The sequence below is a fragment of the Podarcis raffonei genome, chromosome 3 (genome assembly GCF_027172205.1).
Source record: "Podarcis raffonei isolate rPodRaf1 chromosome 3, rPodRaf1.pri, whole genome shotgun sequence".
NCBI classification, from domain to species: Eukaryota; Metazoa; Chordata; class Lepidosauria; order Squamata; family Lacertidae; genus Podarcis; species Podarcis raffonei.
In genome coordinates this window covers 71,368,013-71,382,981 of record NC_070604.1, presented here as the reverse complement: position 1 = coordinate 71,382,981, position 14,969 = coordinate 71,368,013, and the positions used below count along the sequence as shown (strand labels likewise).

The 14,969-nt window shown below is 45.4% G+C and overlaps 1 protein-coding gene across 1 annotated transcript in view; it reads right to left on the bottom strand.

The window, feature by feature from the left end:
- The window catches only part of FNDC1 (fibronectin type III domain containing 1), an 87,443-nt gene extending 72,775 nt beyond the window's left edge, over positions 1 to 14,668 (bottom strand). The window contains exon 1 of the mRNA XM_053382299.1: positions 14,339 to 14,668. Within this exon, the coding sequence (XP_053238274.1) occupies positions 14,339 to 14,441 (103 nt within the window). The 5' untranslated portion in view covers positions 14,442 to 14,668. The remainder of the gene's footprint in view (positions 1 to 14,338) is intronic.
- Between the last annotated feature and the right edge of the window lie 301 nt (positions 14,669 to 14,969).

Here is a 14,969-nt window from a genome sequence, read left to right as displayed (position 1 = left end):
TTGTCTGGTTTGAACTAAACCATGAGCCCAGGTTCAAACAACACACTAAGCCAGGCTTCCTCAACCTCGGCCCTCCAGATGTTTTGAGACTACAATTCCCATCATCCCTGACCACTGGTTCTTCTAGCTAGGGATCATGGGAGTTGTAGGCTAAAAACATCTGGAGGCCCGAGGTTGAGGAAGCCTGCACTAAGCCAATCCATGGTTTAGCTCAGCAAAACAACCAGGGAGGAGCAAAGCAGCTGTGATCTCCACTCCAGGAACCCATTCACACTAAACAATGGTTTGCCCTAGCATGATGTGTGAACCAAGCTACAATACTCTGCACATGAAGATAAATCAAATGGTACAGAGTTCTGGAGTTCACACTGCAGAGATGTTTAGCTGCACAATTTTTTTTATTAAGAAAACCCTCCAAATGCTGACCTATGTAGCATGGCTGGGTAAAAGCTAGCCTGGGGAAAGGAGTGTTAAATGACATATAACATTAAAAACACAGTTTAGCACTGTGCCATTACTTTAAAGCTATAAATAGCAGCTGTAGAGGGGAGAACTGATGCAGGGGGTGGGTTTTTAAACTCTTTTTCCATGGCACTGTCCCAATGAAAATCCCTCTTCTCCCAAAACTGCGATTGGTGTCAGGAGAAACATACCATTGAGGACTGCAAGGGAGCATCTCTCTGGATGAAAAAGGTAGCTTCAGGGAGATTTAAATCAATTATTATTATTATTATTATTATTATTATTATTATTATTATTATACCGCCCTTCATCTGAAGATCCCAGAGCAGTTCACAAGATAAAAATACAGGATACAACTAAACAATAACTCCCCTCCCACAAACACAGGGTAGGAGGAAATGGTTTAAACACCTATCCATTACCATGGCTCCAGTCCTGATGCTCTGACACCTGCAGCCACTACTTAAAGCTGGGCTGGGGATCCTGCGGCTCTTGAGATGTTGCTGAACTCCAACTGTCATCAACCCCAGCTAGCATGGCCAAAGGCTTATGGGAGCTGTACATTTGGAGGGCCCCTAGTTCCCCATCCCCGATTTAAAGTTCAAAAAAGAAGCACACAACACCAACCTAAGTTGAATATAGTCCATCTCCCTAAAATGCACTTGGTTTCTGAAGGAAGCTTTCAAGCTTACAACCCTTCAATTGCGACTTGAAACCAGAAGTTTTCAAGAACTTCTAAAAGCAGCAGGTATAAATTGGGTCTCCCCCAAACATTCATGTGTCTTGGGTTACAATGATTAGGCCTGACTGCAAGACGATTCTTCCACCCAGTGTTGCAACAACAAGATTTTTTTTTCAATCCAAGAAAGATTCACATGTTTATGTAAAGTCTTTCCATTCCATCTCTAAAGTACAAGTTTAACTTTCCACTGGGTTCTGCCAAAATTCTCTTGGAGGCTGAAGAAAAAGTCAGGGCACACAAATTCAAGCTTTAACATGCATTCAGCGAAGAAAGCAAATATATGTCCAGCAGATCATCAAAAATCCATGAGTTTCAACCAGTGAAACTTTGCCAAAGGTAACAGTGTTGGAAACGGCATTCACTTTTAAAACTTCCTCCTTTATAAGCAATTGTCAAATATCATGCTGGAGAATGTCAAAACTGACACCTTAGACAGGCAAAGGGAAAATAACTCCTCTCTGTTTCTGTAAGACACAGACTGAAGTGCTTTCCCTTAATATCCATGTTATCAATACCGTTCGTGACTCACGTTGGTTTGAATTAAATTTGTCACTTGTTTTTTTAATCAGGTATACGTTCTCACACATGCTTTCTCCAGGTGCAAAGAAGCAAGCTGCTTTATTTAAAAGTAGATAGATAGATGATAGATAGATAGATAGATAGATAGATAGATATAGATAGATAATAGATAGATAGATTGATTGATTGATAGATAGATAGATGATAGATAGATAGAGATGATAGATAGATAGATGATAGATAGATAGATATAGATAGATATAGATAGATAGATGACAGATAGATAGATAGATAGATAGATAGATGATAGATAGATAGATAGATAGATGATAGATAGATAGATAGATGATAGATAGATGATAGATATAGATATAGATAGATGGAACTTCACAAATATATTAATGGTGCTTTGGGGGCTCTGGACACAGAGCAGAATATCTTCAAGTCAGACAATTGTCAGAGACAGAGATCGCCTAACTGAGTAACAGCTTTTCCCTAGAAAGTAAGAGGCCAGCAGTGTTACTACTCTCCAAATGCTTGGGATGCACAAAGGTCATTGATCTCAAGCAAGCTGTCTCTCTAAATAGTAGAGCATAGCTTGGACAATTAAATACAGGGGGGTTCTCCTTGCTTTAACCTTTTATTATAAGCATATATTTTGTCGTATATCAACAAAACCGGATCGATCAAAAGGGTCATGGGTAAGGATGGATACAAATGCCAATTATATCATCCATTCATTCAGTCCTGCCCAGAATGCCTGTCAAAGAAAGATAGATGAATATGCAGTCCCTCTGTGCATTATTGTATACCACCCCCTCTCTGGGAGGGGAGCAAAGATTCAGCTCCTCAAAATTCAGACTGAACTTTAACTGGGAAGTCTTGAAGAGAGAGAGAGAAACAAACATGCCCTCCCTCAATTTAGTTCAGAATTCCAACTAGCTCTGATTAGCAAAGATTAGATAATTGTTCCCACCCACCCCCAAACGCTCCTTCTCCATGACTCATCTGGCTTCCTATTTTCTCCACACCTTTACAATTTTGGGAAACTTTCTGAACACAGCCTGACTGTGAAACCCTTGCTATCTCTTCTGTCACATGAGTCAAAGAGAAAGAAAGGGACAGTCACCAGATTGAGAAGAGGCAGTTGCCAGTGCCAAACGTATTTGTGGAATTCTGCTTATTATTTGGTTAAAGTAAAAAGACTTTGGTTCAGGGAGACCTGGGCTGAAATTCCTATTTAAAATACGGAACGTATTGGGCAGATTAGTCATCATTGTTCAGTCTAAACTATTTTGCAGTGTTCTTGCAAAGTTAAAATAGGATAGTCCTACATGCAGAGGAATGGAAAGACTCCCTCAAATATAAATTTGCATTCAGTATTATATGCTGTGGCAAGTGGGAAGGATATCAAAGACCATCATGAGGTAAAATTCCTTTTGTGAGTACCTGGAGAGTAGAAGTGGCACTCGAAGTGGGTGACGTACCTGCAATACAGTCCTCCCACCAGCTGGGGCACTGCACCTACCAGGATATGGATGGGGCCAGGCGAGCTGGCTGTCAAGGTCAGGGGAGTTTTGGTTTGCTGCCAATCTGGAGATTCCATGTTAAAAAATCTTTATTATTATTATTATTATTATTATTATTATTATTATTATTATTATTTCTTTTTGATTTATGTGAAAACATTATTTCAAAACCTATTAAATTAAACAAAGAGATAAAGATGAAACAGTTGCATCAAAATGAAAATTAAACCCACACACATGTGGGTACAATAATTATTATATTGGCACACTCTGACTAGAAAGAAAAAAGGTCCTAATCATATGCTATTTAGATTTCTGGTGTCAAACCCACCCTTTTAGAATGATGGGCACAAATCAGAGGTAAGCAATGTAACACTCCACTTAGAATCAATAAGAGATATTTAAGCAGGTGCAACACTTTCCTGTGGGAATTAATAGCCAGAAAAAAAACATTGATTTCACTTGGATTGTGGCCATTCATTTCATCTCTGCACTGTGCCTATTTCCGAACACATGTTGTGAGACTAATTAATTCCATGTAAACAACACAACTTTCGCCTGCCAGTTTTTCAGACGTTTTCATTGCAGCGAAGAAACTGGAGTTAGAATACAGCAGCCTCGGCCAACCTGGTGTCATCAAGATATTTTTGAGTAAAACTCCCATCGGGCCCAGCCAGCCCTGTACACTGGAGTTGTACTCTAAAGCAACTGGAGGGCACCAGGTTGGCAAAGGCTGGAATACAGGTCACATTCATGTTTATAATTGCCGCTTCTGCTGTTCCATTTCCGTAGCGTTTTGCACATCTGCTGTTTTTTTGGGAGCATCCTCTGATCACTGCCACCAGGCCTGGTACCAATGACCCCTGGGAGGTTGCCCCACCCCACCCTACCCCATCTCCCAGATGAACCTCACAGCAAAGAGAAGAACCTAAGAAGAGACCTGACAAGTCAAAGGCAAACAAAGGCAAGCAAACAAAACACTGTTATTTTAGCATCCACTGCCCTAAGAGTTCTACTGAATGGGGTCATAATTAGAGACACACCAAGTGTCTCAATTTTCCAGGGACAGTCTTGGAATTACAGAAGCAATCTTGGTTTCTGATTTGATCCTTGACTGTCTCGGAGAAATGTTGGAGGGGACATAATTATACGCTCCCCCCCCCCGATAATTTTTATAGTTTTCCATGTAAATTCAAGAACAACATATAACTACAGTAACTTGTCCAGTGGTACAATCTTATTAAGTTTCATATGCAGTACACAAGCAATACTTTTATTTATGCATTATCAATTCAAGTATCCTCTCCACAGAGATTCTGGTTTGGGTGGTATAATTATAATCAGGGATGTGGCCCTCCAGATAAAGTTGAATTCCAGCTCCTGTCAGCCACAGCTTGCAAGGCCCGGTCATGGATGATGGGCGCCAGCAGCTCACAGAAAAGGTGGAGTGGCTTTGTGGCGCTTCAGGTGTTGTTGCCCTTCAGCCAGGGCCGTCTTACCCATAGGCACTAGGGGTGCGGGGCACACGGGTACCGAGCTCTCAGAGGCACCAGGCTGAGAGTCCAGGGCCCGAGAGTTGAGTCCGGGGAAGAGCCCACCCATCAGTCAGATCACCACGGTGGGCTCTTCTGCTGTGGGTGGCTCTGCGCCGCGAGTTCAGGGGCAACCGAGCCAGCAAGATGCTGAGGCAGCCGGCCAGCTCCACCCTCATGCACGCCTGGGACTGAGCAACCGGGGGGGGCACCGGGCGGATCTTTGCACCCAGGCGCCGCATATACTTAAGACAACCCTGCCTTCAGCACTTCAGGTGTTGTTGGATGAAACTCCATCATCCCCATCAGCACCTCAGCACCTCCCACCATCCCCTTCAGCACCAACAACATGGGGCAGTGTGACACACTAATAGGGATGGGAGAAGAAAACTAGATTCTCACACACACCGGGGGGGGGGGTGCTCCTGTACATTTTGCCTCATATCTCAGGTTCTTTAAATGCTAGAATGTTAGTATTTTTATATCGTGTATCCAAAGCAGCGACCAAAGGAGGAATGACCGCTGGGAGAAGCACAGAGAAGAAATATTGTGATGCGTCTGCCGCAGCACAACTGGACACCCTCACCTGCTCCAGCTGCAACAAAACACATCTCTCTCGCATCAGTCTCTACAACCACAGCAGGAGCTGTAGCTGTCCAACAGCTTGACCTCACCCCCAAAGGCACATGCCTCCATTGTTTCCTGGACTGCAGACTGATGCCAGCAATCCAGTCCTTTCAAAAAGTTAAACCTGGCAACGGCTCATAGGGGGAGTGGGAAACCGCTTCCCTTTGCCCACTCCCCTTAGAGAGAGACCCACAATCTCCAGTACGGTGGGTGGTTATTACCAGGGAGATGATAATGTGTGGTAATGTGTCGGCTTTTCTTTGGCTTTTTTATTTTTGCTGACCTATTTTATTGGATCACTTTGATTTCACATGTATGCTGCTTTTATACATTTGCTGTTCTTATGCATCAGTTACTTTATGTTTTTTAACTGTGATCTTGTGTTTGAAGGGCAGGGTACAAATCTTAATAAACACGCAAGTAGGCTGTTTTTAAAGCATGCCCCTGTTTATGACTGTGAAATGCTGTAGCAGATGGGAGAATTACCCTTTGCAAGCACTCCTGTGCTTCCTTTTCTAACAAGCACAGTTTCTAATAGGATACGGGGCTTAGTAGCAGACTGTTCAGTTGTGCAGAGGTTTGATTTGAGACACCTAGTGGCAGCCTGAGTGCAATGCTAAATTGTTCATTTCTTCTGGGTCTTTGACATTTGTCTCCCTGTATTTTTGCAAACTCGTCTCGACCCTACAGCTACAGTAGACCAGGAATCAAAATAACTTAAACCGCATGTGAAATAATAGTCATGTTTTTGCAAGGTCAGCATCCGCTTAACTTTACACAACGTAATTAGCCCTACACAGGCCAAGGGACGTGGGTGGCGCTGTGGGTAAAACCTCAGCGCCTAGGACTTGCCGATCGCATGGTCGGCAGTTCGAATCCCCGCGGCAGGGTGCACTCCCGTCGTTCAGTCCCAGCGTCTGCCAACCTAGCAGTTCGAAAGCACCCCCGGGTGCAAGTAGATAAATAGGGACCGCTTACCAGCAGGAAGGTAAACGGCGTTCTGTGTGCTGCGCTGGCTCGTCAGATGCAGCTTGTCACGCTGGCCACGTGACCCGGAAGTGTCTGCGGACAGCGCTAGCTCCCAGCCTATAGAGTGAGATGAGCGCACAACCCCAGAGTCTGGCAAGACTGGCCCGTACGGGCAGGGGTACCTTTACCTTTAGGCCAAGTATGAACCAGCCTTGCATTGGGGCAAGATTATTTTCCAGTGCTAGAAAAAAAAACCTTTATATTTGAGCAAGGTGTAAGACTGGGGTGCGGAAAGTCAGACCTGGGGTCTACATGTGACCATCCAATCCTCTCTAATGGGCCTGCAGGACTCACACACTCTCCCAAGGCCATGTCCCTCATTGGCCTTACTTCGCACACTTCCCCTGAGAGTTTTGTTTTTGTTTTTGCCTAGTCTGATAACACCTCTTGCTTATTTGGGTGGAAGATGGGGAGGGTTGAGCAAGTCTGTGTAGAAACTAGCATCCTGGGCAAAGACACAATTCATGTTCATTGCCCTGCCCACTTTTGCCTCTGACCTCGCCCACCTGGCCTGCTGGGAAGTTGCTCAGAATGGAATGCAGCCCCTGGTCTGAAACAGGTTCCTCACCCCTGGCATGAAAGAAAACGTGGGAATGACGTTACTATGGAGTGGAACTTTTATCCCCAACCGAAGACCTTTACATAGATAAGACCTGTGCAGACTTTCCCCCCTGGGATATCCTTCCCCTCACTTCAGGCCTCCAGCTCTTGTCCCTCATCCTGAGGAACCCTGAACTGAGACAAGCAGGGAATTCCATAGCTATAGCACTGCAACACAGAAGGGAAACTTCTGCAGAGATCTGAGGATTTGTAATTATACGATTGCAACATGGCAGTGTTTAACAAACAAACAATAACCCTCCCCACAAAGCGAAGTGTTCTAGTGTAAGAATCGACTCGAATGCTTTCAAAGCCATGTGTGATGAACTGCAGATTTTAACATTTTAGGCAGAAGGAGGGATACATAAATTAACTGATGTTATGTAATAATAAGAATTACTCACTCTCTGCATGAGCGAAGCGGTGCTTTGAAAAGCTGCTGTTTGCATGTGAGCAAAGGGCACAACCTAACTTCCAGCTGAGCAAACTTAGCAGCACAATCCTGTGCATATCTACTCAGAAGTAAGTTTGACTAAGTTTAATGGAGCTTATTTATTTGATTGTTTAATGTAATACATTTCTATACCACCTTTATCATCCAATAATCTCAAGGCAGTATACGTGGTTCTCCTCCTTCCCATTTCACCCTCACAACAACCCTGTGAGGTAGGTCAGGCTAAGAAATGGTGACTGGCCCAAGGTCACCCAGTGAGTTTCGTGGCTGAGTGGGGATTTGAACCCTGGTCTCCCAGGTCCTAGTCCAACACTCTAACCATTACGCCACACCGGCACTTCCAAGTAAGTGTGCAAAGGAATGGAACCAGGCAGTGCAATCCTAAGTGGGGTCAGGAAAGAGCAGCATGGCACCAGCCTGGGTAGAAGATGAGGGTGCAATTTCTTATAAATTTTCATTATGCCAGCTCTAGGATGACATAGCTGAGCGGATCCTATGAGTTGGCCCTTCAGGGTATCTGGACCCAACACTGCTGGTGCCCCACCTTTAAATGCTCCATGTTGCTACCGCTAACAGGATAATCACCAGTGGCAGCTTTCTGACAACATAGGCAAACCTGGGACCTCCTGCACAGTTGACCCATCTGAACCGGTAGTATTCCTCACTGCCACCAGAGGCCAGTAGAGAGCCAACTATGTGATCCTAGCCACAAGTCAGTCGTCAGCACTGGGTTACTGGAATTGCAATCAGTAAATTTTTAAAAAGAAAATAAGCTTTTTTGTTATTGTTTCAAAAATCAAGTTGCTGTATTTTTGTAGCGTTGGCATGACTTCACTTTTTATTTTTTTATTTGTTTATTCAGACAACTTATATACTGCTTATAGTTTAGCCGGGAAAATTTCTAAGCAATTTCCAATGTAACTTAAAACATAAATGAAAACCAAATATAAAAGATACTTTTGAAAATCCACATAAAATACCAGTATTGACAATGAAATAGGGCATCCTCTAAAGCTTGATCAACTTCATCCTTACAACAAAAAAACCCACATTTTAGAACACAGTTAGCAATGAAAATTATCCTCAGAACAACCGAATTAAATATTTCAAGGGAAAATTAATGAGAAAAATAAAAAGTGTGCATTTTAAAATCATGTGATCAATAACTAAGAAAAAGAAAAAGAGGCTCACTCTTTCCAAATGTCTACTCAACAAACCAATCCAATTAAATTCACATCTCTCTATACAACGATAAACACAAATTAATCTAATGGCAGCTAAATATAACAGTCCACACAGTTCCACTGAAGCACACTGTCACACCAGTGCCCACACATCAACCAATGTACTCAAACGTCATTCTTCTAGCACATTTTCTAATCACACCATCTAAACTCTGAAACCACTAAGCTTGATTTGATCTCACATTCTCAGTCAACAGCCCACTCGCATGTCTACACCAAGAGACGCAGACAAAACCTGGACAAATACTGGAACACAAAACAAGTGATAATACACAAACACCCGAGGGGGGCGATATTCATTCCATGTGTTCACATCCAATAACTGTAAAAGTAAGAGCTATGATTTAGACATGAGTTTATTGGTATAATTTGATCTTGTTGTCACTCTAGTTTTCCTTGATGATGAAGAAGAGCGAGATATGAAATATTTTTTAAAATAAATGCAGTAATAAATAATAGCAAGAGACACCTATATATATATATATATATATATATATATATATATATGAGTACCACAGACCAAGAATTCTAGGAATTCATAGAAAATTAATTCTTCAAGCATCCTCTGCTTTACTTGCTCATGACTCACTAAAGTCCTACAAGTTCTGCCCCCAAACTGTCAGTTTCTGCTCAATCTCACCTGTCCTGGCTCCACCCATGCCCAGGGAGCCAGAACTTTTTCAATAAAAAAATAGCAACCCTATTGATGACTTGCTAGCTACCAAGGTGCAAGTCCCTGTGCTGTTGGGATCTGGTTTGGACTGACATGCTCTCAAGCAGGTAGAGAAGGGGAGGAGGAAACAGAGGGGAGTCTTAATAGGGGAGCATGGATAGCCCCTTTCTGCCCCAACTTCAGCCACTTGGGAAAGGAGAGCAGGGATGCTGTCTCTCCCCCCTCCCTGCCAGACCTAGGGGCAGTTTTGAGCTGCCAAGGGAAGAGGTGAGACAGGAACTTGACCAGGAGGGTGTGGTCTTGTGACCTAGAACCAGCGGCCACCTTTGCAGATGGGAGCCAGCCCACCTGCCCTGACAGAGCATGTGTTTGCAATCCTGATATTTCCATATGGCAAGCAAGTCTCATGAGTGAGCATGCCAGGGCTCATCTTTAAAAGCTTGGAGGGTGGAGCATGGAAAGTTGTTGGGACATCTTCATTGCTTCCATCCAATTCTGAACTTCTTGCTCTGCTCTTGAACGCCTGAACTGGGACTTCTGAGCCTTGTGTCTGCTGCTGAGCCTGTACTGTTACCTGCCTGAATAAAGATCCCTTTCTTACTTACAAGTAAGAGCTTCTGCTTACATGTTTTGGGGCAGGAGGTAGGGAACTTACTTCTACTACTGAAGCAAAATATGTTTGGTGGAATCAAACCTATGTGAGCACACATATACAAGTGAAAACTATGGGACTTTTGCATGCCTGGCTAGCAGGACTGAAACATAACTGACATTCCCATGGAATTGCATGGCCCATAAAGAGACACCAGAAATATTCTATGATGAAAAGAATGCCATCCCATTCCGGTCCAACATTTCTTAACAGCAGCACGGCCTGAAGGAACATCAAGTAGGGCTGCCATATTTCAAACAGTGAAAATCCAGACAGAAAGTCTGTTGAGTGTTTTTGTGCCGTACATCTGGATTTTCCCATACATTGTTTTCTGTGCTACCACTCACCACAGTAATTTCAGCTTTTCATTCTTATTTTTGAAAAGGATGCTAATATTTTTTAGAAAGGAAGTGGAAGCACTGTGGGTTGCCAAACTACGCAGTGTTCTTTCAGCACAGTGAAGGTCTCTTGAACTTTGTCAGATACAGGAAAAGGAATCGAGGGAAAGCGTGTGAAGCTGGGCTTCCTGACGTGCAAATCAATCTAACAGCTCAAGGAGGTGCTTTCCTCAGTGGTGTCCCGGTGTGTTGCTTATTGCCAAGCAGCAGAACTGCCTTGGAATGTCTTTGATGATCAAGTGTAGGCAAAGTGTGTGTAAGATCAGGCCCTCTAGATGTTGCTGGACCAACTCCCATCAGCCCCAGCCAGCCTGGCAGGTGGTCAAGGATGCTGAGACTTACAATCCAGCAATATCAGGAGTGCCACAGGTTCCCTATGCCTGTATTAAATGATGCCAATACCAGGTAAAGCTCATGTGGCTCCCCACTCCTGCCACAACTTATTCCTTTGTTACCCTTTTTATTCTCCAGACAGGAATCTTCTGCTACTAACTGCTGCCCAACAGGTAGAAATCCACAGGAGAATATTGGCCCATCACTATGCAGCCTAAAGAGGACTGATTGTGCTCAGTGGTCACTGAATGCAGAGTGTCTGTTGCAGGATAGCTCGGTCAGTAGAGCAATTGACTCTTAATCTCAGGGTTGTGGATTAGAGCTGCACTGCAGAGGGTTGGATTAGATGACCTTTGTGGTCCCTTCCAGTTACATGATTCTATGATGGAATACAGTAGAGAGAATGAATGCAGCCTAAACCTATCTATTCTGGATTTTCATTTCAGCTAGATCTTAAACAATGGTGAAGTAGAGGGTAATTGAGTAAAACCCATTTGATGAATTAACAACTAAGATTTCCTAAGAAAACATCTTTACAAAAAAAAAAAAAGAGGAGGGGTATTTATTTCTGGATTTGTCTCCAGCAGGGATCAGGAACCTACGCTCCCAGATATTGTTGGACCCCAATAAGCCAATGTTCATGGATAATGCAAGTTGTAGTCTGACAACATTTGGAAGGCCACAAGTTCCCCATCCCTGGTCTGCAGTAAAGGAGGCTAAAGTTGCAAACCTATAGACATTTACTTGGAAAGACCCCTTCACACACATTGAACTCAATGGGATGTACTTCTGAGTAGACATGCATAGAATGGTACTGTTAAACACTTGAGCCATCATCCATTATAACATATGACATCCGCTTTGAGAACAATCAAGACTACCCAAGAAGGCACCCAATACAACAGGCAGTAATATATAAAAAGTCAGTGATTCATGCATGTTGTTTTGCACGGAATGCTAAATTGCCCATCTTTCCAACCAGAGCAAAGGGCTGCTTGCTTCAGAGCTGAATTCACCTCCCAAGCCTGATGGATGAACAGAAAGTTCTGGGAAGCAAGCAAATATTTTACACAGAACAGATTAATCAGACTCCTAAATCCAAAGCAAAGGCAGAGCACTCCCCCCACCTCCACCACCTTGCTAATCCCACCGGTTTATCCAAAAGTATTTTATCTTTGATCTGCCCATCCATACGCTGCAAATCCTGTGTTAATGTGGTGGATCTGAGCCTCAGCGCAAGACTCTCAGGCTAGAGCTCTCCAGCTAAAACATTCCATCAATCTCTGGAGTGATTTATAGGCTACGGGGTGAATGGGAGGGGCAAAGGGGAGGGCACACCAGTGGGAAGCCCAACAGAAGCTTGCAAGCCACAGCAAACAACCCTGATTCCAGAAAGGCAGCAGGAGCCTGGAGGGAGGAAGAAAATATCTTTGAAAGGGTTACAGGTGTTTTAGCCATAGGCTCCCCAAACAGGACATTCCATATTATATTATGGCTCTCCGGTGCTCCCCTCCCTGGAAACCAATGTCCTGTTGCTCACTTCCAAAAGAAACAGTTCTCAAGGAGTTGAAAAAATGCACAGGGAAAGGTTGTGGGTTTTTTTTTTTCTTCTTGCCACATTTATTCGGTCCATTATGATTTAGGACATTGTGTCAAAAGAAAGCAACTACTAGCCAATCACACAAACTTCTGCCTTAGGAAATCAGCCATGGTGCAGATCACGTAACTCATTATGTTAGCATCGTTGAATTATTGTTCATTAAAAGCAAGGGAGGAAAAGCCTGCAAATTAGCTGGGGTGGTTCCCCACCCCGCGCCCGCTTTCCTGACATAGACATAATGAGCCTGTGCTTATTTTCTTGAGAATATGTCTCGGTGCTTCGATGAAACTTGCTTCCAAGCAAGTAATCACGGCTTCAGGTTCAGCCCCCTTGTCTTTGCAATTACGATCAACGCCTGCCGTCAAGGAACTGGCCCCGTGGGCAAGTTGGGAGCTCAGAATTCCTGCACTTGGTTGCGTGTGGAACTTGTAGCAACACATACAGCTTATTTCTCCCATTCCTGTAAGGCAGGAAGGGGGGGAGCAGAATGCACAGACCCAGGGGAAGAGAAAGTACCAAGGAACAGAGGGAAGGAACCACATTATAAACACAAACAGAAGCCAACGCAGGGAAAGTGAGTTTACGCAGGAGTTTCTACAGAGTCACGCCATTGGTGCATCAAGCTCAGCATCCCCTACACGCGCGGGCAACGCTTCTCTGGGATTTCAGGCAGAGTTCTCTTCCAGCCCTACCTGGACATGCAACCTGGGACCTTCTGCAGGCCACAGCACTGAGCCACAGCACTTCCCCTCTGCGATGGCAATCGTGAGGGCAAGCCTCCATTTGCCACGCCTGTACAAAGCTGCCTTGTACAGAGTCAGACCATCTAGCCCAATACTGTCCCACACTGACTGGCAGCAGCTCCATGTTGCCTGCCTGGTCGTCTGCCTGCTCCTTCCCCAGAGCTCAAAGGGAACTGCTCTCGAAGAATTGCAATCTTTGCATTCCAGGACAAGGCAGTTCCCTTCCCAGACGAAGGGCTGGGATGCTCTGCGGCAGCCTTTGCGAACACCCCCCCCAAACGCTTTAATAATAATAATTTTATTATTTATATGCCAGCCATCTGACTGGGCTGCCCCAGCCCTGATGGGAGTTGTAGTCCGAAGCCTCAGGAGGGCGCCAGCTTGGCAAAGGCTAAACTGTAGCAGATTCCAGTTAGGGTTTTTGTTCATTGTGTCACTGGGCGATCAGCGGCTGCGGGGAACCCTGAACCCTAAAAGAGGAGCAGGAGGGATCTGAGGAGCAGGTGGGGCTGAGGTTCAAGAGCGAAAAATGCCTCGCCAGCGGGACGTTTCGTTTTGCGCTGAAGCTGTGGTTGACTTTCAACAGCGTTCCCCACGTTTTGTAAATGAAAAGATTTTCCTGGGGAAGTGAGGCTCTGACTAGATCCCCTTTCCCGGAATACACAGACAAGGGCGACGGCTGAACCCTTTTCCCCTCCGCCACCGAGGTGCTTTTACAGGGAGCCCAGGCTAGACGGGGATCCCTGCCCCGAGGGCTTCCCAATATCAGGAGGGAAAATAATCGAAGATGGAAAGTAGATAAAAGAAATATAGTCGGCGATCCCTGCCCCGAGGGCTTCACAATGTCTAGAGGAGAGGGAATCGAAGATGGAAAGTAGACAGAAGAAATATAGACGGGGATCCCTGCCCCGAGGACTTCACAATATCAGGAGGGGGGGAATCGAAGATGGAAAGTAGATAGAAGAAATATAGACGGGGATCCCTGCCCCGAGGACTTCACAATATCTGGAAGGGGGAAATCAAAGGTGGAGAGTAGATAAAAGAAATATAGAGACGGGGGGGGGGTAAAGTTCTCCATTTATGCTGGATATGGAGAGGGCTGTCCCTGGCATTAAAACGCAGAGAGCACCTCATCGCCCCCTTTTCGAGGATGGAGACCCCCTCACTGGGGAGAAATAAGTGGGGTGGGAGGGGGCCGTACCTGGTGCGGCGGAGTGGAGCAGAGCAGCCAGGAGCAGGAGCAGCGCCCAGGACGACAGCAGGAGGATCCGCGGAGCCGGGCCGGCGGCGGCGGCGGCAGCCATGGGTCTGGGGTGTGCAAGGGTCCGCGGTGCGCGGGGAGGGGGCTCCGCAGTGCCAAGCCCGCGCCGAGATCGCCGTGCAGCTCCCCTCGGGTCCAAGCGGCAGCGATCAAGGCGCGCTCCGTCGGTGCCGCCGTCGCCGCTCGCCGCTTCTCTTCATTGCTGCATCTCCCGAAAGTTCGCCGTTCCCGCGGCTGCGCTGCCTCCCGCGGGTCTCTGCCTTGCGCTCGCTCTCCCCGCGCCCATGTCTCCCCCTACTGGCCGACGGCGATATTGCCAGCACGGCGGCGGCCAAGTGTCATCCTGAGCAAGGTTACCGCTAGGTGGTCGTAGGATTCTGGGCTGTACCAACTCAGGCCGCAAGGGAGGAGAGGATAGGCTGGAGTGTTCCTCGTGGAAAAATAAATAAGCGAACAAACAGACGCCTTGCATTTGGTAAAGAAGTATATCGGAAGAGGGCTGAACCGCCCTGAGACCTCCGGGTATAGAGGCGGTATATAAATTCAATTAATAATAATAATAATGCCCTCC